Here is a 22,994-nt window from a genome sequence, read left to right on the forward strand (position 1 = left end):
CAATTTTTATCTGCATAAAGATAATGAATATTAAGTTTATAGGGGAATAAATAAAGTCTTAATGAACATATTCATCACAAACCTGCTGTTACAAAATTATATTAGTACAATAGTCCTGCAAAAGCTGTACAGACATGCAAAGACAAGTCATGTCCAAGTTGGAATTCTGGAGTTCTAGAAGATACATGAGACTACATATTCCTTTTAAATTCAACAAAGTATAAACTGAGATGTACTGAAAACAGAAGTTTGTTAAAATCTTAAATAGATTTCATAGTTCTATGAATGCACCTCAGGATAAATCTCTTAAAAAGTTAGCATGAGTATGCAATGCAGTTCTAAATATTGAAATGTAAACCTTCTGCCGGGATGCTCATGATCCTCAAAGCATTCTACACAAATTGCCTATCAAACGTGTCACGTAACCAATACAAACATTAATGGCTTCAAACATCTAATATGTGTGATGCACACTGTAATTTTCCCTGCAGCTTCTCTTCTCGGTCATTTGCAGGGTAACAATGAATTATAATGAACAATAGATCAAAAAAACCCACAAAAAACCAACAGTGTAAAACCCCATTCCAAACTAAAAAAAGCTCATGTCTTTTGACAGAAGTACTATTCTATAACATCCTCCAGGGTTATTCTTGATGCACATCAACACGAAGAAATTCAGGACTGTACATCAGACGTGGGGAGATCTAAACCCCTACATATTGTCATGGTTTTATTATTTTTGGTTATAGGTATTCCACATCATGTAGTGCACTGGGAGTTAAAGAGTTAATGCTCCAGCTTGGGGCACCCCTCCAGAAGAGAAGAACTACATACCCCAGAGGGCTTTGCGTTCAGAGAGGGGATATCAGCTTTCATGGATCACCTGGCCTACCTTTTTTCCAGCTCTCCTCCCTGCTGCTCAACCCAACTGCACATCTCACCTCAGCGTTATGGTGAGGCCTTCCCACCTTTTGGACACTCTCTCTCATTATATTTGATTTATTAGATTCAATTCTAATTATATTGTATTATAGTATGTTATCTTGCATTCCGATACCATAGTTAGTAAATTAGTTTGTTTCACCTCAGATCGCTGCCGTTGTTTTTAATTATTTTGGGGTCCCCTGTTTCCCCTTTCCAGAGGCACGGATTCATGAATCCCTCTGCCCTGCTGGTCACAGAACCCCAAACTAGCAAACATCCACATGTCTGAGATGGGAGAAATAACTTCCTCCACACACCACTCATTTATTCCTCTCCATTCAAGGCATAGTGCGTTCTTAGCTGCAGAACTGCATTAGTACATAAGCATGTCTGGATTTTGATCCCTGTTCTTTTGAACTCAGTTAGTTTCTACAGGTCTTCAAAGTTGCTCAATACTTGTTAAAGCAGCCAAATACTTGAAGGAAATGCAAATAAAATAAAAGAAAATATTTAAAAATCAGTTTCAAAATCCTTTTTTTTTCCAACACTTTCTATATTCACTCTTCCTTTCCCTTTGTTAATGCTATTTACCATAATCTGTGAGAGCAAGTTAGCTACAACAAATTACTTTTATTTTTTCCCTTCATTTAAAAAGCATAATCTCCTACAGCAAATTATTTATACTGATTTGGGCTTTAGCTACTTTTATTCTAACACAGTGTTATCAGAGATTGATATTGAACTACAGCTAGCAGCAGTTAGAAGCAATTAGAAGTGAAATAATTGAGGGCAGACACATCAGGATTGTAGCTTACTTCCATAACTATAAAATCTCAAACAGTTTAAAACCAGTATGGCTAGCAGCATTTAATTTACTGAAATCCTTCCTTCCTTCAAGCAGTATAAAATAAAATAAAATCAACTCCAGTGTGTCCCTTTCCTTTAAACACCCCCACTTTTTTAACAAAATAAAGGAATAAAACTGAGTAGGGAATTAGAATGTAAGAAATTACTGCATAAGCATCAGAAATCAGTAGAAAAAAATAATTCTCCGGTCTTTTGAATTCTCCAGAAAGCATTGACTTCTATGATGTTCTAATAGCAGATAGCAGCATGATCATAAAACAGATCTATAGAAATGATGAAGTACAAAATATCGTCCTGCAAGATTTAAGATTTGATGCTGCAGGTGCTGAGCTCCCTGGCCCTGACCCAGCAAACCATTTAAGCATGTGGTTGGGAGTCAGCATGCATGTTGCCCCATTGAAACAAACGTAGTTATTCAAAGTTGGAGTACACGGTTAAGTGCTTTGAAAGATTGGGTCAATAAAGTACCAACCACTTACTTCCAGAGCATAAGTCTGAATTACTGTTATGTACAAGTATTACGTAGCTATTTGTTACTTGGCTTATATACCACTCTTTGAAGCACACTCTGAAGCATTTCTTCACCACAAGAAAAAAATGCGGGTCTGTCTGGGCAGGAAATTTCTCCATTCCCATCACTTCACTTACATGTGCAAAACCAAATTATACTGATGCTCAAGTATAAGCATCCCATGGGGAGCTCATATCACTATCAAAGGTAACAGTGGTTATATGATGCTGCCTGCTCCATCCCATATGCACACACTCCATTAGAGCCGACTTCCTCCTGTATGCAAGCCTAGCATAACAGCTCACAATGAAAAGGGTAAAGTCGTGCTAATGGCAAATGTCACATTTCATAAGAAATATTGCTTGATGCTGAGCAACACTTCTGCCTGGTGAAAGAGCTGTTATCAGAAAGAAAGCTTGTTCCTCCTTAGTAGTGAGTAGAACTTGCAATTTGATCTTAAGGGTAGGAGCAGGACTATTTCTAAAAGTGCATCTGTAGCCTTTGTTCTGATTCCGGTAGACTGGGGAATAGCTGTGTTCTCACTATAATACATATCAAGGAGGAAACCAAAACACATTTGTTATGCTCATGGAAGCAAGAGAACTGTATTCTGCAGATGTTTGCTGCTCTCAGACCAGGAAATAAGATCCCTTTCCTTAACTGAGGTGAATTTTACCACTGTTATTTAGGGGTTGTGAAGTTGGAATAGAAGCTCCTGATTTTATTTTAATTATGCTTTTATATACTTGTCAATATATACCAGTTCTGTTCAGATCTGAACATATGATTACTCTATGGTTAGTGGGGTTGGGTTTTTTTGTTTTGTTTTGTTTTGCTTTGCTTTTGCTCACAGACTACGTACCAATTTTGCCTTTGTTGGGCAACAGCTTGGTTCTACCATTGCAGAGAGAAAATATCCACATAGGAAAAAAATGTAAAAATCCTACTACCCCTTTCTCCTTTCTTACTTGCTTCCAACCTCCTGACTGATTATGTCTCACGTTATTGTACCATCTTCACTCAACGACAGCTGCCTGGCTGGCTGAAGGATCCAGAGTTACCTCACCTTCACTGCAGAACCCTATCCTGCTGTTACAGACTGCATAGTGCTCAACTGTCATGGTGATGATTGCACTAGAAATACTGATCTGTGCAACAGCCTTTACAGGAGAGAGGAGGAATTCTGTAATGGCAGTGCAGTTAGGTTTTTGTCCTGAAACTTTGGCGTCTTTCTGCAGATGTTTCTGTACAAAGGCAGAAATCTCTCTCACCACGGGGCTTTCTAATATGGTGAAATATGGATAGCAGAGCAAGCATTTGATCAGCACATGTAACCTAAAGTTCCTGCTTTTCAAGTACTGCAACCTCAGAATAATGCTCCCTTCATTGGAACAGTTCTTGAAATCCTGTAACACCTCACTGCTTTCGGCTAAATGCTATTGACTGCACCTATTTCTCCAACTCATCCATCTGCAGATGCATGGGCTATTGTTCACATATCCCTTATCTCTGATGTTACCTTGTCAACTATTCGCGAAGGAGAAAAAATGTAACTCTCAGCAGTCGCTCATCAGTTCAACTTTTGCAAATGTTGGTTTCTGTCAGGGAGAAGCTAAGAAGTGCCTTTGAACCGCGTGTTCAAACAAAGCAGATTCTGATGAGAATAACTTATTTCTTATAGTTTATCTATTCATGTGATGTAAGGATAGGGCCACATCTGGGCAGGATATGGGAATCTTTTCATTTTTACTTCAAGTGCATACCTAACTCTTGGAAGATGTGGGAGTACCTACAAGGTCTTGGGCTACAACTCAAATTGCTCTGCTTGGCTATGTAAACCTCAATATATATGACAAAAAAAGACACAACTGAAAGTAAATGAGGAGGAAGTAAATGTATTTTACCTCCACAAATGCCAACTGAAAGCTGGCTTTGAAGCAACAGGGATAGGGGAGATAGGGGACAACCTGATCCAAAGCAGACCTAGATAGACCGGTAAAATACTTGCTGACATTCCCTCAGTGAGGTTTAGCATTTTTCTACCTACAGACTTGAAAAAGGTGCATAAACACAAATACCTCATTTTCCCCAGTGAAGTACAGAGTATTAAATGACTTGCCGGGGAACACATAACAGGTTAATGGCAAAGCTATTGATCCAAGTCTTCCCTTGAGTCCATCCACTGGATTACAGCACAGTTTCTCAGACTTCCCTTTTGGATCAGGTTTTGGTTGGAACGTCTGCTCCTTCGAATATATTTCACTTATATCTGCAAAAAGTTGTATGCATAGACTGGCCTAAGCACAGACAAGATCAAACCCATCTGTTTTGTATAGTGAATATACCATATGAATTGTCGGCCTTATGCTATTATGAAAAGTGCATTTTTGCCATAGCGTACTAAAATTGGAGTATTGGTGAATTTTGTCAAAAATAAATCTCCATCAACATGCAGGAAGTTTCCAGCCCTGGCACACCAGGGATAGTATTTCATGGGCCAAGAGAGGAGAATGAGAAAGATTGCTGTATAAAGGAGGAGGATAGGCAGTAACCCAAACTTTCTGAGGCCTGTGGCCATCTTTTTCCTGTTATTGGGGTAGACTTCCAGCTTCTGAGCAGTGTGGAAGACGGGCAAACAGGAGAGTAGAGTGAGACAGTAGAGTTGCGACTGATATAGTGTGAACAGCTCAGTTAAAAGTGTACCTCGAATAGCACAGGATAACTAACCATAGATAGGGATAGAAAAACTCATAGCAAGCTGAAATGTGGGGGCAGTCTATAGAAAAGCAGAACTCCTTTAGCTTATCTTATACACATGATCTAGGCAGATGATAGCCCCACCATGGCCTCAGTAACTGGAGTTTGAAGGAAGAAGCTCTGCAACACAGCTCTAGGGCACAATCAGATAGCTTAGAGGTAAAACCACTTTCCTTTCTTCCTCGGTTTACATCACTGAAGCAAAAAGCGGGGGGCTGCCCTCAATTAGGCAGATGTAGAAAAGCAAAGCTGAGGAATGAGTCCTCATTTTGAGATGACCTACAGGTCAGGTTTCAAACCAAAGCATTTAGGATTTCAAAAATAAAGAGTTCATCCTACAGATAGTCTGCATCACCTCTTCACCTGGCAGCAATTAAGCATTGCTTGAATGCTATTGGTAGCCTGAGAGAGCTGGAGGGCTCTCCCTTCACCTTTCACTCACCTTCATTAGTCAGGAGAAAAAAAAGAGGACACCTTTATACACTGTTCATCTATGGAATTCACTGTGCATGTATTTTTGTTTTGGAAACACAATAAGTAATGAAAATCAATCAGCAATGAAAATCAATCCCAACCTAGAGCTGGTCAAATAACCTTTTTATTGGTTAAGACTTCATATCTCAGCACCTAAAACTCACAGGCTGAAATGTTCTGCAGTATAAACCGATGCTTTAAATTATTTTAATGACTACCATTTTATGTTTTAACTCTACGGACCAATTGCAATTGTTCTACATTTCAATTTCGCTATTCAGTTATCGCAGGAGCCGCATAAAGCCCTCCGAGTTTCCTGCTCTGACAGGATCTGCACATTTGCAATTCTGCTTTCCAGCACATTTGTGTATGTGGCTTTGAAACCCCCTCTGCCAGTAAAACTGAATTGTTTGATTGTTCCAAGAAAAGAAACACAAAATGGGACATAAAAAGAGCAAGCTGATTTTATTCAAATTTGGATAAACATCCGCGGAATGCTCCTGGCATTATTTGCCCAGCTCTTTTTAACACTGTGGTGGTACAGCATTTTGGATAGTGTGATGCCTTACCCTACCCGTGCTCACTCAGCATCCTCCTCCAGGACAGGACCACAGAAAGCTGTACAACTGAAATGCATTGCACTCACTCACTCACTGCAAACTCAGACCCTGCAAACCTTCCTGGAGGGTGAATTAAAGGAGAAAATTGTTCAAAGCATTACAACATTACAATGTGCAGTTTCGTATGGCCTAATGGAAGTAGCTGTGTGGGAGGATATTACCTCATTACGAATTTCAATCAGATGCCCAAAGATTTCTGTCTTCTCTGGAGAACATGCCATCAGGTTCTTCAGGAGGCTTTCCAGTGGAAGAAAAATACACCCCTACTCCCCCTCCCTTCAGACTTGAGAAAGCTGTATGGCTTTTTAAACAGTTTCTAATGAAATCCCATATTATTGCTTCTCCCCTGGGACACTTCAAAAGTCGTGCAAACTTCACAGAGCCCACATGTTCCTAAACTGGTAAAAAAGACCCGTAAGGAAGTAAACTGCAGTTCTCCAATTAGCATCTGACATTCTCTACTGTTTTTTTGGAAAGGGGAATTTGCCTTTCTTCTTAGCCATGCTGATAAATTGAATTAGTTATTAAACCCGGTATTATTTCATGTTTTAAGGCACACCGAAATCAAAAGCTCCAATTCACAGTGGGATTTGCTTTCTGCATAATACTTGGGGGAAATATGAAACAAGCCCAGCAGTTTAGAACATGCTTAGAGGGGCTAAAATGTGCGTGAGTGTTTTCTTCAAGCTCCTCATTGTGTATTCACGGCTACTGCCAAGCACAACAACATAAACGGGGTTTTAGGATATGAAATGGGAAGTGGTCAGATTTTCAAAGCAGGCTGCTGGGTGCTGAACACTTTTGAAAATCTGGCCCCTGACTCTTTGGTGCCATTCCAGAAAGAAATCTCTCTCCGCTGGCACTTGGCCAGTCGGCGCTGGAAATCCTTTTGCGCAGTTATTTCAGTAAGGCGTAAAAGCCGATCCCCAGCTTTCTCTGCGTGATTAAGCACTGTCACCAATCACTACGCAGCTCTAAGGTATGCATGAAATATTCCCAGATAAATCCTCCATCTCCAGAGAAATGTGTTTCCCGTACAACTGTAAATCCGGGTTCTGTGTTGAAACTAATCCAGTCTGGCAATGCTGCAGCCCTAGAAAAGTTTCCTTGGAAACGACAAACTCATGCAATGGCAAAGCCGTCCAACCTTTTCATGCCACTGTATTATATGAAAAACACCTGGTTTATTTATACAATGACTTACAGATAAGGGTTTTAGAAGAAATAATACATAAACTTTATAGCAAAAAATATACATATAATAATTCATCCTTCTATGGTATATAGAAACGATGTATATCTGTGTGTGTGTACATGTATATAAATATATGGGTTGTACTTAGGTTTAGGGCACTTGTGTATAGATACGTGTATCTATATACACACAGTATACATTTATATATCTTTGTTGGGGCCATGTGTGTATAAATAAACACACATGAATACACACAGGAGCATATTTACACTCTGTAAGTAGAGCTGTACTTCGCAGAACCTGCACATGAACAGCGGCAGTCCTTTGCTGTCTGTGAGCTGCAGATGGGTCAGTGACACCCGCATTAGTGTCCATGGAGAGGGAACAAATGTCATCGCTGAGGACATAGGACTGGCTTGATGCATCTTCCTTTGTGAAGAACTAAATTTGCTGGACAGTGGCATCCTGCAACGCAGGGCTTGTTGCATGGGCCAATCTCATTCCAGTTATCGCATGTTTTGACGCATCCCGGACCACAGGTGTCATAAACTGCACCGTGTTTACACTGGGTTGCTGAAAGGCAGTCAAAAGAAACAAAAGATGCACATTACACAAAGTCTTACAAGGAACATTATGTATTTGGTTGCTTACTTTCTGTTGAAGGCATCCAAAATGATGACCTAGAGGAAAAGTTACTTATAAAGAGATTCCACTGCATGAAATGCAATGTGACATAACACAGCAGATGTAAAGGCAGTAAAGTTCCTAATGAAAAAGGCATCAAGTTTCTAACAGTCTTGAAATATTTGAGAATTTTAACACCACCGACAGTCTATAGAAGTTTGGCAAGGTTTGTGTCTAGAAGCAGAAGTGTGTTTTGTATTTAATGCTTAACATTGTTTACATATTTGTTATATGTAATACCCTTTATCAAAGATTCCTGAAATATTTACATGGCTAGACAGTTACCAGTTCCAGTCTTACAGGAAGAAAAAATCGTCATTCACCACAATAGACTTTCTAAGATTATACTTTCAATATTGCATATTGCAGCATACCAAAACAATGCCGTTAATTCAGCAGTTCCATTTCTTTATATATATATATATATATATAAATCAATGATTTCCATCCTTCATGCTGTTTTACCAAGGGATCACTGAGAATGAAGATTCTCATACTTAATGATTCCAGTATCTCTTCATTGATTTATGTAGTTGACAGTTCAATGGATTTCCAACATAAAAGACCACTGAGGTTTCAGCTAAAAGCACTCTAAGCCCACCAGATCAATATTTAAACTCTTAACATTTTATATCCTGCTGTTTTAGTATGGAGAATAATGCATGGTTCAATAGTGAATAAAAGCCTGTTATTCTTTCTAGCAGCTGTGCTGATGGCAAAAACAAGTACTGAGAAAATAGTTTATAGATGGTAACAGGCTCTCAAGCATCCAGAACCATCTCTCGCTATTTACAGAGAGACGGTTGCTTTAGAAAGATTTCTTCACTTTTGAGAGAAATTGGAGGTCCAGATTTTATTAAAGAACAGTTCTGTTGTGGACCAAAAATGTTTCGATGTGCGGAATAGCCTTAGAGTGTCACTACAGCACTGACGTTATTCACAAAGAGAAAATACGCAGGGAAGAGGGAAAAAAAAATGATTAAAATACTGAAGTATTAAGAGTGTACCAGGAAAGTTGGTGGAAATCTTAGTGCTAAGGCATTATCAGTTTAAGGGTTCTTCATCATCAGTAACAAGGTGATCTTCAAAACATTGTGAGTTTTACTTCTTACCCATTTTATAGCATTTATACCCATGCAAAAAGGAGCACTGAAAAAGGAAGGAATTCTGAGAAGAATGCATACAACATTTTCAGGACAGTTGTTAAATGCACAGACAAAAAATGGATAGTACAGAAGGCAATAATCCTGGAATTACAGCAAATTAAAGAGCTGAATATTAGATAGATATAAGGTTGATCTTAGAAAATAAAGCTTACTAGCTGTAAGTATATGGAAACTCTAGAACAAACTACTTAAGAACTCTGAGAGACACCTCTTACTGAACATCATTCTAGAATAAGTTGGGAAAATCATCTTTCAGCAGTATTTGAGATTATAAGCTTATTCTGCTTGTGGGTATATATCTTTTGGGGATTTCTATTTTGCATTTCTATCTTGCTCTGCACAACTTCTGTGTGCACTGAAGAAGGGAATAAGCAAAATCAAAAAATAAAATGAAATTTAAACTAATGGGGAAATTTAAAAAGTTGGAAAACCATGCAAGCAGTAATTGAACATATAGTAAAAAGTTAGATTCACTGCAAACTCTGCATTTTCACAGTATGTTAAGAAAAGAGATTAAATTCCTAGTGGAGTGGAAACGAAAATGCACAGAACTTCCAGAAGCTTTGAAAACATGTTTGTTAATACATTTTGTAAATGCATTAATTGTGTAGAAAAGTAGACCAAGATGTTCAAAGCACAACATGGGTTCATTTAAAGGGTCTGCGATCTTAAGTTTTTAGGCTGTATACAGCCCACAAAACTTTACAGTAGTAGTAGCCAGCCCATTTGTTCCACCTGAGCTATGTTTGGTGCCTTAGCCAGGAGGTTTGAGGAAAATTGGCTTAAGATCTCTTTTCCACTTCCTCTTATCTGCCCCAAAGTAAAGAGAGTATATTACAGGCTACCATCAGCAGCTGTGGTACCCCTAAGTACTCCCCATCTCTACTACACATGGGTAGATGCCCTCTTGCATTACAGACACCTCCTTCTGCTTGAGATGCCATGTAGAAGATTTAATGGCTTTATTCTCTGCTGTAGTCACTTCATAATGGTGTTATTAGCTTACTGTCAAGAGAAAAATCAGAAGAGTACAATGGCTGTTTAAGTTCCCTGGATGGTTTTTATTGTTGAGTGCTTTGGCTGTTAACATGTGGTGTGTTTGATCTAGAACATTCCACTTCATCAACAGTTTGAAAAATAAAAATAAAGGCATTCTGCAGTAGGCTTCCCAAGGACTGCTGAAATGAATCAGTACCATATAAACATGGAAAGCACAAGTGATGCATTTGCACCCATCTTGAGGTAAATTCCTCTCTTAAAGAGCTAAGTTCTGTTAGTGGTAACCTCTTCAGCGCGCCAGCAAAAAAAAAAAAAAAGTACAAAAATCATTAATAATACTGCGTTTTGCAATGTTACCAGTCCCAACAGGATTTTTCCACTCTTCTAGAACCTATGTTTGGCATGACAGATGTGAGCTTCCTTCGACCACATTCTGAGCTGGCAGGATGATAGCCAGTTCCGGTCTACAAGCCGTATTGTCACATAGATATGGCACCGTGCCTGAGCTAATAATCACAGAATCATAGAATGGCCTGGGTTGAAAGGGTCCTCAAAGATCATCTAGTTTCAACCTCCCTGCTGTGGGCAGGGTTGCCAACCACTGGACCAGGCAGCCCAGAGCCACATCCAGCCTGGCCTTGAATGCCTCCACAACCTCTCTGGACAACCTGTTCCAGTGTGTCACCACCCTGTGAATGAAAAACTTCCTCCTAATATCTAACCTAAATCTCCCCTATCTCAGCTTAAAACCATTCCCCTTGTCTTATCACTCTCCACCCTCATAAACTGTCGTTCCCCCTCCTGTTTATACGCTCACTTCAAGTACTGGAAGGCCACAATGAGGTCTCCCCAGAGCCTTCTCTTCTGCAAGCTAAAATATACCCTGCCTAATAAGGCTATACAAGTTTCAGATGAGCTGGTTTATTCTAGCCAGTTTGGCCCTTTCAAACAGAAGGCAGGTGTCTGTTAGCACCTGTCTTTGTAGACATGGACATAATTATTTAGGAGGAATTTTTATTACTCAACACAAAATTCAAAATACCTAACATGGAACCGCTGAAGGCTTCCTACAGGATGATATCTAGTTGATTTGTTTCCACAGAAATTTCTGAGCTACTATTTTTGCAGCTTCTTCTGTTGATGTTGTACAGTTTGGGCTTTCAAGGTGTTTCAAAGGGCTTTCAATTTAGATATCCCTCATGGTGCCTGAAGTTCAGCGACAGGTCTGGGAGCTAAACTCGTGATATATGTGTCGTGATCTTTCCAACTTTCAGTGCTTAAGAAGCTTCCACTGAAAAATCAGAATAGCCTTTCTCCCTCTGATACATACAGAATAAAATCATTAAAGAAAAGCAAACTGTAGCAGGGAAAAAGTGACTAGCCAGAAAATTCAACAGCAGAAAGGAGGAGACCCAGGAGAGAAGAGTCAAAATCAGGTATAGCCTCATCCTCCTCTATCCCATAGGGATGAAAGCAGAAAATCATTCAGTTTTATGAGGCTGTTAGAGCATTTCAGTGTATCAGTGCTACCATGTGCACTTAGCACTCTCTTATAGTTCCTATGTGCTTATTCTGTGTAGCCATGCCCATGATAAACAACAACTGGCATTCCCTTTACCAAGAAAGCCTCAAAGGCCGGCAAGCTTAGCACTCAAATATTTTGCCAAGGCCTTAGAGGAGGATACACTGTTGAACTGAGGGAGGAGGAAGAGCATGTAGGAAATTCAGCCTCCTGAGCATCCTGTTTGGCTGGCTGTCCAGACAACACAAGTTTCCTAAAGATTATAAAAAAGAGCTAAGTGTACAGCAGTCAATGTACATGAACTGTACATTGAACAATGAACATGAACACAATAGAATAATTAAAACCTAACTTTACTAATAAATAGTTCCATCAGAACGCAGCTCTTCCAGCTATGAAATGTCAAAAAGGAAATGAAAGTCACAGAATGCAAACTTCTTATTATGGATATATTGTTTCATACTCAAAAACTTTCATCCATAATTAGGACATAATAATTGTAACTATGACTTTGTGGAATAAAAAGGTAAATTAATGAATAAAATCTTGGTGTTGGCCACAGGTAACACAAGGATGCATTTTACGGATGCAGTAGATGCACATTGTGCTACTTGTTTGACAATAAGGTGTTTTGAGGGTATTTGACTACATACAGCCAGTCCACATTTTCTCCTTAATAAGATTTCCCCTTCCTCTCTATAAGTCTGCACTGAGGTTAAAAAATTCAGGTGCATTTAAGAAATTCTTTCATTAGCTCTAATGGAAGATGTATGTTTAAATTCCTTCTTAATGTTCTTTCAAGAACTTTTATTGACCTTGGTAAAACAACAGAAAAAATGTGAAAAGAAGGCTCAATTAATGAAGTCATGATATGCCAACACTTTTACAAACTTCTTAAGGCAAGTACTGGAGTTTTTATTCATTTTACAGCATCTGCAACGGTGAGGTCTTCTTCTGAAGCGCTTTGGTGAAGAAAAAAAAAGAAAAGAAGTCAGGCTGCTCAATTCAAGGTCTGCATGTATCTGCTACTGGATCAATAGATTAAAATTGCTTACGTTATTATTGCTGAGACCACATCCTTGAACAGTGCTTTCACTTACTGACACCTTGTTTGGATTATTCTGTTCTGTCGTAAGAAAAGATGAGCCTTTCGGGAACAGTCAATCAAATGTAATTTGCTCTGTCACTCACCCATTCCTGCTATTGTGTCTTCGACAGGAAAGGAAATTGAAGATGAGAGAGTAGACCCTGAGCCACAGACAATCACCAAAATCGACCACAGAGTGCTCTTTGACCATCACTGAGTATCCTTCTCTCATATTTTTCCAACTCAAATTGCTTTACATAAATCTGAATACATTTCCAGGCAAACCAAGGCCATTATAGAGTATCCTAAATTATTGAGATCATCATCAGGGGAAAAATTCATCTGCAATATTGTATTTTACTTCAAGTGATGGTGACCACATGTGACCACTTCTCATGGAAACAATTACTTACAATTACTTGCAATTAATGCAGTCCTAATCACATGCAGAATTTGGTCCAAGTACCAAGATTAATGCACATCTGCATTTTGATATTCCCATTAAGGACATTCTTTCTTCTTCCCTTGTTGAACCTTTTGCAACCGTACATGTATGTTGCCTAGGGAACTACAGCTGTGATTTAGCAGTAGGTCAAAAGAATTTAAACAACACCTGCAACCAAGTGTGTAAAGATTCTAATAGAAAAAGGCATGCATTTCTTTCTGAAAGTATATAAAATTATGCTAGATGGCATTAAAAGTGACCAGTTTTCCAACAAAATAAACATCTTTAATATTTGATAGTTCAGAGTCCTAGCCAGTTCATATATGAACTTCCTCCACTGGTAAAAGAGTCTGTTAACCTAAGCACTAGGTTACAAGAGGCAGTTGCAAAATGCTTACCTGCACAGTGCTGCTCAGGTATCCACTGCACTCTCAGCCCTTCCCGCTGGCAGGCTCGAGCATAGGCCAGGAATGACTCGCAGTAGCAGTTCTTATGGACTGGGCACTCACACATGTCTGTCACACATGACCTGGAGAACAAAGCCCCAAAACAAATAAGCAAGGACAGATTTTGCAAGAATCTCACTGAGGTTTGAATCCTGTACTCTCCAGTCACATGGAGCTCAATAGCTCAATGCTACAGCAAATTTGTGCTAAGTGGCAAGAAAGGTAAATGCTTTTGTGCTGACAAATGCAAAGGGCTCGTGTCTTTTTTGACGTGCTGCTCTAGTGCAGAGAGAGCTACAGAACAACAAGGAGAGAACCACACAGAAACAGAGATGTGTGAATAATAACTAAGAAATGTCAGACAGAGAGCACTGAGACCACAGAGGGAGGAAGCAAGCTCCATTTTTCGCAACGAATTGCATCAACACACAGTAGAAGATTCTTCTCGTTCCCTGGAAAGTAATAATGTAATAAAATTATTAGTAATTATGATAGCAGTGTTAAATAGGTGACTTCAGCAGTTAATGAGTACGTGTCCTTCCATAAGAACTGGTGCCTTCTCTCCAGGTTGCCTTCAGCTTCTCCTGACTCTGAAGACACCAAAGCATGTATACGAGTGTTTTCTAACCAGTAGTACTGCTAAATGACAAACTTTATAAAGGAGCTGGGCTGATGCAGCATAACTGAGTAGTTCTTATGCTAGGAAACCCTCTAGGCACTTGTCAATAGCACCATCTTCTTACACTGTGAAAGACAGAATCACCATAAAATATGGCAGGAGAAAAGCTGCTAACATGGCCCTAAGCAAAACTGCTAGCGTGTGTCACCACTGTACTTCAAGTTAGCTCACCCAGAATGTGTGCCCATTTGGCACAGTTCTAAAATACAACTAGCAAGAGACAGCAGATTTGCAGTTGACAGTTTCTGCATATGCAGAATTCTTAAGCACTTCTGCAGATACGGAAATGTAAGTTGAGAACTGCCAAGTATCTGCTGCTCTGCATGAAGGCAGGGACAAGGTGTGAGACGACACACTCAGCCCTTGGAAAAACAGAGCCTCGGTTCGTCTGCCTTCCTGCGAGCACTCTGGACCTTGGGAGTCAATAGGTATGAGCCTCCTGAACCTTGCATATCCATGTCTGCTCCATTTCTGAGAGGATAAGACAACGCTTGCGAGGCCCCTCTAGAACTAAGGGTTGAAGTCACATGTGAGCTCTCCATATTAATTGCTGTTGCTGTGGATCAAAGATTCAATTGTCTTTAGGAAAAGTATTTCAGAGAAAGTCATCTACAGCCCTAGTGCCCATAGGATACTCTGGAGTCATTGGGAGCCCTTTCTTTAAAACTAGGAGAGAGGTTTAGTTGCTGTCAAACACGGACAGGCTTCTTTATGCACACCCAACAATGCACCCTTGTTGGAGTAGCTGTCTATTTCAATGACTTTTCATATAGTCATACATTCAGTTCTGTCTGATGTTTCCATAAACTTATTACCATTTTTGCTCTCAGTGAATCTCCATCATGAAATTACCTAAAATTTCAATGCAATGAGTAATTAATGTAAGTGCCGTCATGCACTTCAAGGCCAGGCTGGATGCAGCTCTGAGCAGCTTGGTCTAGTGGTTGGTGACCCCGCACATAGCAGGGGGGTTGAAACTCAATGATCATTGTGGTCCTTTTCAACCCAGGTAATTTTATGATTCTATATATACATATAGAATTAGTTTTGATTGAATCTATAGCATGTTCACATTTACAGACCTGTGATTTTCGTTTGAAATAACATTACTTTCCCAGGACACTGTAGTTGTACTTCACTTTAGTTCTGTGGTAGGTCCTTTTACATCTTTTTCGGTACCAGAAATTGGTGCATGGGTATCCCAACTGTAAAGAATGGATCAACAATGTCCTTGACACTGTCGTTAGCTGATAAAAGACCTCACATAAGCATAAAGGGTCACTTTTTTAATGTGACACACTGACTAACTTCACGCTGTTTCCTTTGGTCACAGTATGCCTGTAATCTCTTACTAGCGTCCTCTTGTGCCCATAGCAGGCACCACTTCATGCCCCCATGCCATTTAGGATTTGTATGCCTCATTTTACAGGTAAGTACATGCTTGCTTCCTACTGCAGCAAATCATTATCACCATCACCAAGAACATCTGTAATAATGTCCACGGTCAGTTATCAAAATACCATGTCATCATGTTTTTGTTTCTATGCTAGTATCAATCAGTCACATTTTGTGGCTCTCCACTAAGATTTAGTTATTATTAATGCCCAAGGTCTTTAGGGATGCTTGCCAGCGCCAGTCTGGTTACATGTTCACACAATTCCTATCTTAGAAATTACAAAATCCAAAACCTGAGGTACTTCCTCTGTTTTTGAGAGCATAAATACATTTTTTAGCATTACTCAGAGGGGAATGCTACCCCCCTGCAATGAGTTTATACAGCTTCATCTAGCTCAGGTACTCATATCAAGTCAGGAAACCTCTGACCATCTGTCACTCATTCTTTTTAATTAATGGCATGCTCATAGCAAGGCTAGCATTCACTTTGACCAGTCCTGGGCATGATTTGGAGAATCAGGGGGCAAGGGAACTGTTTACAGTCTGTGGGATGGCAGCATGGCAAACACACTGTTTAAGTTTAGCTTCTGCATGCACTCTATGCTATATCATTAGCCCTTGACATGAAAACACCCATGGGCATCCAGAGAGTGTCCAGAATGAAATGTCTCCAGTTTGTCTGGGATCAACATTGTGTGCTAATGAATTCAGTATGGGTGTCCAGTGAGGAAAGTAGCATGATACATTCAGCATATTCTGGTTCATTTCATGTATAGCTAAGTGTTTGTGTATTTTTGTTCTCCTGAAGTGTTTTATCCTGGTGATACTGCTGGGCTGACTCCCTAGGCTTAGCCAAGGAGAAGTCATCAGACTGCAGGCTTTTTATGAATGAATTACAACTGCTAATTACTCTTAAGGTTAAATAATTATGAAAAATGATAGTAAAGGAAACCATAACCATACCATTCAAGTTTAGTCAGTCTCTCTCTCTCTCTCTATATATATATATTTTAATGAAATTCCTTGGTGGCAAGTTTAATGCACTGACATTAATTGTAGTTGGATGGATTGGCAGTTGGGTGGGGAGGAAAGGGGGCCTGTTATATCACTTCTGAAATCAGAGCACTATGAGGAGATGCTTCATAAGATACATTTGCAAAATTATTCTTGTAAGCTGTCCTAATCCTTTCCTCTTTCAACAATCTTTGGTATTCCTACACCTTTTTTTTCTTTTTACCCTCCCCATTGGCACATTTCAGAATTCTTTGTTACCTTGAATTCTGCCTCCTCTTCATTCCTTCTCTGAAACTGATAAATGGATTCTGTGACTCTAACTGCACGTATGCAGAGGTTTTGGCTTATGTGTACTATAAACTGACTGTTCAAACAACAGAAAAATATGCTTCTACTAAAACCCTGGAATTAAGCTAACAATGAAGCTCTACTGTCAAGTTACCATACAGTCTGCTGGTGGAGACTTTGGGTCTTCCATGGTGTTGTGACTTTTCCAAGACCAAAACATTTGCTTTAGTTATCTAAAAGTGAGAATACATTTAAAACATCAAAACATTAAAGTCATAAAAAAAATAATCCCACAGGAAGACTGCAGTGGAAGTTACACACAGGATACTTCATGCAGCCTTAACTCTTCCCACAGTGAAATCGTATTGAGAAGCATTTTGTCATTCAAACTCATGCTCTCTTAAAAAGACTCATTCCCAATTGCAAGAGTAATATATACATACTTACATGTGGAACAATGCAGGCTTTTGCTGCTCAGCCCTTTTCTCTGCATAGTAGTTGAGAAAATTAGTGAGAACACTCAAGAACACCGAATGAATAAAAGGCTTTGACATTGTTCACGTCCAACTAGGGAAAAGGTGCTGTTCTTTCTGTGAGCCCTCCTTCAAAAAGCACGTTATTTGGAGTCCCAGCTCTGAGTAAGTACCAAAGCACAGCCAACCTCTCAATCCCCCACTGGCACTAGGAGCCTTGTTGTGATTCCTTTTGATGCTGCCTATACTGCCTGCAGGGTCTGTGTTAGAGATGCCGCTAATTGGGTGCCTATAATCACAAACTGTTTCAAAGGGAAATCCATGAAAGTGAAGGCATCCGGCAGCTGGGGGACACACCTTGGAAGGAGACACATATATACATGCTGCTTCCACATCTTCAAAGTGAACTGCATGAGTATGCTCCTTCAGCAACAGCCCTTTTTCACATTAAACCATGGAAAGTCTCCAAGTCCCACAAAGGGCAAAGAACTGAATCCCATGCTACGTGAAAAAGACGAAGGAAGAAAGATCATGGCAGTGAATCCTACAGCCTTAGTCTGCGCCACGCAGGATCGAAACTGCAGATGTTTGGTGTCACATGCTGAACATCAGCAGTCCTCTTCACTCTGGAGTGCACACAGCTCGAGCCACGTTAGGATGGACAGTGCCTTTTTTCATTTTGTTTTTCTCATTTCTCAGCAAGAATGTGGTGTAGTACAGTTTTCAAACCTTTTAGTGCCTTCAGGCAGTGGCACCATGCAGGAAAAAAAAACATGGCCCCTTCACTGTTCCACCAGTAGGTCTCAGCAGACACTGCAAAAGCTCTTGGAGATGGTGCCTAACTGTCCCAGTTTTATGTGTGTGAAAACTGAGGCATGAGGTAATGAAGATGCTTGTTCACGCAGCAGAGATAAGCTGTGTGCGTAGAAATTCTGAAGCCTGAAAGGCCATCTGCCTAGAGAGGAGGATTAATTTCCAGTCTCACCAGCCTGTGAGAGACTTTTAAAAGAACGTACACTATGCCAAATAGGAGTTTCAGTACAAGGTTGGCCCAATTTAGCACTGGTTTTGAAAACAGCCAAACTCTATGCAACAGCCAGGTTGTATTCCTATAATCACAATGGAGTGCTCACAATTCAGCAGCAAAACTCAGGATTCATTTTTCCTCATCCCCGGTTTTCCCCTTTTATAGGAAAAAAATAAAGCCAATGGCTCCTGTCTGTAGGTTCATTGTTATAAGAAAGTTTGTATGGGTTGTCTTTCCTACCAAGTTTCAATAAATTGCCGCCACTTATTTCTCCCGCTAGAGAAGCAGTTTTAGTAGAAAATGAACCATACTCCAAAATATAATGCAATGGCTCATGCTGTTGCTGTTGTAAACTGTTTCGCATGTTTAACCTTTCTGAAGTACTGAAGCTCGTTATTTAGAGCTGGAGACTTTTTATGGCTTTGAGGCTTGAGATCAGAGCTTTGAGATCATTCTCACTTTCTCCAGAACTTACTAATTTTAATACAAAAGTAGCAGACAACTCATGAAGCAGGTAATTTTGGAGGCTATGGAAAACACAGAAGTCCTTACATCAGTCCTTACATCAGCTGAGCATTCATTCAAAGTAGTTGCCTAGGGGACAGACTGTTTCACGCAGTGGATAGTCATTCTCATGGATTATATATTTCTAAGACCGCACAATTGGATAACTGTACCTGCACATTCTCTGTGCTTTTCCTACACATTATAACAATGATAGCATTTCCTTAAATTTGAGATCTAAGAAAGGCATCATTGTTAAGTCATCACTGCTTCAACTCATTTTTGTGTTAAGTGGAAAAGTGTCCAGAATAAGTGACAGGCAACCTACATGCATTTTGTACTGGATATCCCTTCCATGGTATAAGAACTCCCCTATCACTGATCTGGCTCAAAATAAATAAAATAAAATAAAATAAAATAAATAAAATAAAATAAAATAAAATAAAATCTAAAAGCATGGGGTACAGAAATGGAAACCACAGCACATCTTCTGTGAGCACTGCATATCAGATCTATGTTTTCCATGGGGAAATCTCATTCATGTAAAAAGAGTACTGGCCATAGTGCTTGATAATATCAGCATCATTTTTGGCAGATTGCAAAGGAGTTTGCAGCAGTGGGCATTTGAACCATGAGTTCAAATTTCATCCCGATCCCTCAATTTTGTAAATTTGAGTCAACCATGGATTGAATCGCTGTGTGAATCCCAGAAGAAAAAAATAATAAAATATGTAACTTCACCAAAGAGGAAGAGCTGTATATGATCTAATATCTTTTGGGCACAGCAGTCATTTTGCATGCACGCTGAAGAGTCCTAATTTAACTGAATGCAAGTGTTCCTGCTCCAGATATAGCCTTGGCACTCAGAGTCAATTAAACAGAATCACACAAGATATCCACATCCATCCCTGCCTTGCCAAGGCACTCTACTGTAGCACTTGTTTAGAGGAGTAGGGTTGATTTGGGAAAAGGATGTTTTAAATGAAAGTGATAATTATTGTTTGTAATTTCCAGCATAGCAGAGACAGACAGTAATTCAGTTCTGATTTCTTTGCATATACAGCTCCTCTGAAAGAAGTCAGAACCCATACTTTCCTCACAAAATGTAAGCAATAACGACATTTTCCAGGGACGCTGAAGAAGTGAAGGTCCATACAGACTTCTGAAAAAGCATACTCTGCTGCACAATAGCACCATAAACCTACACTACTAATTGCTGCCAAATGTATTACCCAAAAGTCTTTTGAAAATGCCAAAAAGAGTGTTCTGTGTATATTTTTAACCTTTATATAAAGAGCATGTTGTGCCAGATTTGTGCTTTACTGCCTTAACCAACATGACCCACAAGAATATGGTAAAACGAACAATGATATGTCTGGAAAATTGTTTAAAATGACATCAAATTGAAGTTCTGAGGACACCTCTAGCCTGACACCACATTCATAATCTTCCCTGACTATGCAGGAACAGTAGTAAAGGCACTTAAAAGGAGAGAAGGTGGAAAAAACAAAAACAAAACAGAAAACCAACCCTCCCTACTTCTTTCTTCGTGATAATTCTCCAAGTAGTGTGTCAAGTAGTCTTTTTCTGCCTTGTACTTGGACCCTTACAGGCCCTGCATCTTTAAATGTTCTTTCTGAAACTGAGAATGGAAAGGTTGGCTAGAATCCCTCCATGGGGAAAAAGCTGAGCCACAACTGAGGAAGACAATGGAGTCCCACACTGGGCTCTGAGAAGCATCTGTATGACTCAGACTATTTCCTAGAGATGAAGGTTACAGTACAGTTGAGCAGCTGACTTGCTACTTTAACAGAGAGCAAATTTTTGCTCAAAAAACTCCAGCAGAATAGAGAAACATCATCTGCAACCCTGGAAAAACTGACCTCTTTCACTCCCACTCATTTTCAGAAAGAGGAAGAAGTCTTCCTTTCTGTTATTCTGTCGCAGTTGTGCTGAGCCATGCAGAGTTTAACTTTTGAAGTCATGACATTTAAGAGAAATACCTATGAAATTAGTACGTAAGTACATATGAAACTAGTTTGATTTCCTCAAAGTGAAACAGTTAAAAACAATTTCTCTGTGCACGTTAAAATTTTTCATCCAGAATCACTGTCAAGAAGAAGGCATACAACATGTATTTCTTAATACATTTCAGGGAGGGGCCCAGTATCACGCTGAGACGTGTCTATCAATAACTGCTTTCTTTTACTTGCTTATTCAAGCAGTATGAAACAAGTTGTTCCACTTTGTTTGGTGGCATTACTACAAAAGGTTCGCCTAGTTTGTACATCTAATTGTGAAAAACAAGATCCCTCGTAACTCTGTTCTAGAACACACAGTTTCCAAAATCATTGTAAAGAGGCTATATGCAAGACCAACAAAAAAAAACGCAGATGAAAATTTAGAACTACCTGGAACCTGACACTGTAGGTTCAAAAGCTGGAACCTGATCTCTGAAGATATGTATTTCTTCAGTTAATTAATATCCACCGTCATCCACTTGCACATGCACATCAAAGAACTGGTAAAAATTACAGTAGGGGTACGTCTAATGCTATGGCTGATCAGGTATTTGTGCAGAGCTTTCTGGCAAAAAGTCTTGGCACTCTGACATCTTAATATTCAAAGTCAACTCCTATGGGATTTTCTACCAAAAATCCTAACTTTCATGGCCCCAGTGTTCTAAGGACTGCAGCCTATGTGCTCACTACTCATTCTCTCTGGCTAAAGCTGTAAACACTGCTGCAGTCTTTCAACCGCATCAGCCTGTTTTCTGTCTCAAGAACCTCATCATGTCTTCTCAGGAGCAGCAACTTAGACAAATTCCCAAACTTCACCATCTTCTGTTTTGAATTTATTAAGCCAGTAAGATTTGTTATTATCTATCCTTAATACAGCAGTGTTCACACCACTTCAATTGATTGCATCATACCAGCATTTAAAATGTCATTTCAAATGTCTATATGAAGTCTTTCTTATGAGATGAAAATATAGGGAAAATGTCCTAGTGGACCTTCTGAATATGCATACTAGTACTTCTAAATTTCCATTCTGCTTGCTACATGCATGTGTGTAGCTTAGCACTTAGCTGCTAATGTGAATTTGAGATTTTCAGTGTCTTCTGGCTTAGCGAACATGGAAAATCCATCTTATTTTGCAGTTTTTGTATCATATAACTGACATAAATGTTTGTCTTTTTCTCTGTGTCTAGGATCAAATTTTAAAAAAGATCCACCCAGTCTTCAAGTGGAGACTGAATGGTTGTATCTTCTCTAGAGAGAGAAAATGACAATCAATCCAGGAAAAAAGAACAGACGTCTTTTAATATCTAATTTTGTAACATTCGAGTGATGCTTTCAATCAGCAGTAAACTTTGGTTTCATGTTTTGTACAGGGCAAATGAACAAGGAATATGCTAAATGAATCTAATATGACTGCATCAACTTTCACGTTAGTAGACAGAGGGCCCATTAGTGTATTCTGTGTGACAATTCTCATCCAAGAAAAACCAGAGGTTTGCCAGGAGTTTATAAACATCCCAGACAGAACCTCAAAAATTATTCAGAGGTTTTAAAGTCATGGCCCCAGAACAACACAAACCATCTAGATATTGCCATAGTCATGAAATAGCCACATAAAATACCACAAGATTTAAATTTTCTAAAATGAAAATTCAAAACAGGTGATCTCCTTTTCTCTACCAACTAAATATACCGTGGCCCTGCCATGCTATCTGTCATAAAAATATGTCATATCCAATAACAAGCATAACAAACAGGACGCAGAAAATATTTCCACTGTATAAATATATTCTGAAGTTATCTTCAGCTTTTGATGATGATTCACTGTGTATATTTCCAAGGTGGACTTGTGGTATAATAATAAATAGGCTGGCTAGTTTAGAAACTCATAATCTT

At 39.3% G+C, this 22,994-nt stretch overlaps 1 protein-coding gene across 2 annotated transcripts in view; it reads right to left on the bottom strand.

Annotated features, from left to right (window-relative positions):
* Positions 1-5,972: 5,972 nt before the first annotated feature.
* BMPER (BMP binding endothelial regulator) overlaps positions 5,973-22,994 on the bottom strand; it is a 147,444-nt gene continuing 130,422 nt past the window's right edge. For both annotated transcript variants that reach the window (XM_015281550.4, NM_001007080.2), the window contains 2 exons: positions 13,650-13,780; positions 5,973-7,921 (listed from right to left, as the gene is read on the bottom strand). In XM_015281550.4, the coding sequence (XP_015137036.1) occupies positions 7,740-7,921; positions 13,650-13,780 (313 nt within the window). In that variant the 3' untranslated portion in view covers positions 5,973-7,739. The remainder of the gene's footprint in view (positions 7,922-13,649; positions 13,781-22,994) is intronic.

The sequence above is a fragment of the Gallus gallus genome, chromosome 2 (genome assembly GCF_016699485.2).
Source record: "Gallus gallus isolate bGalGal1 chromosome 2, bGalGal1.mat.broiler.GRCg7b, whole genome shotgun sequence".
NCBI classification, from domain to species: domain Eukaryota; kingdom Metazoa; phylum Chordata; class Aves; order Galliformes; family Phasianidae; genus Gallus; species Gallus gallus.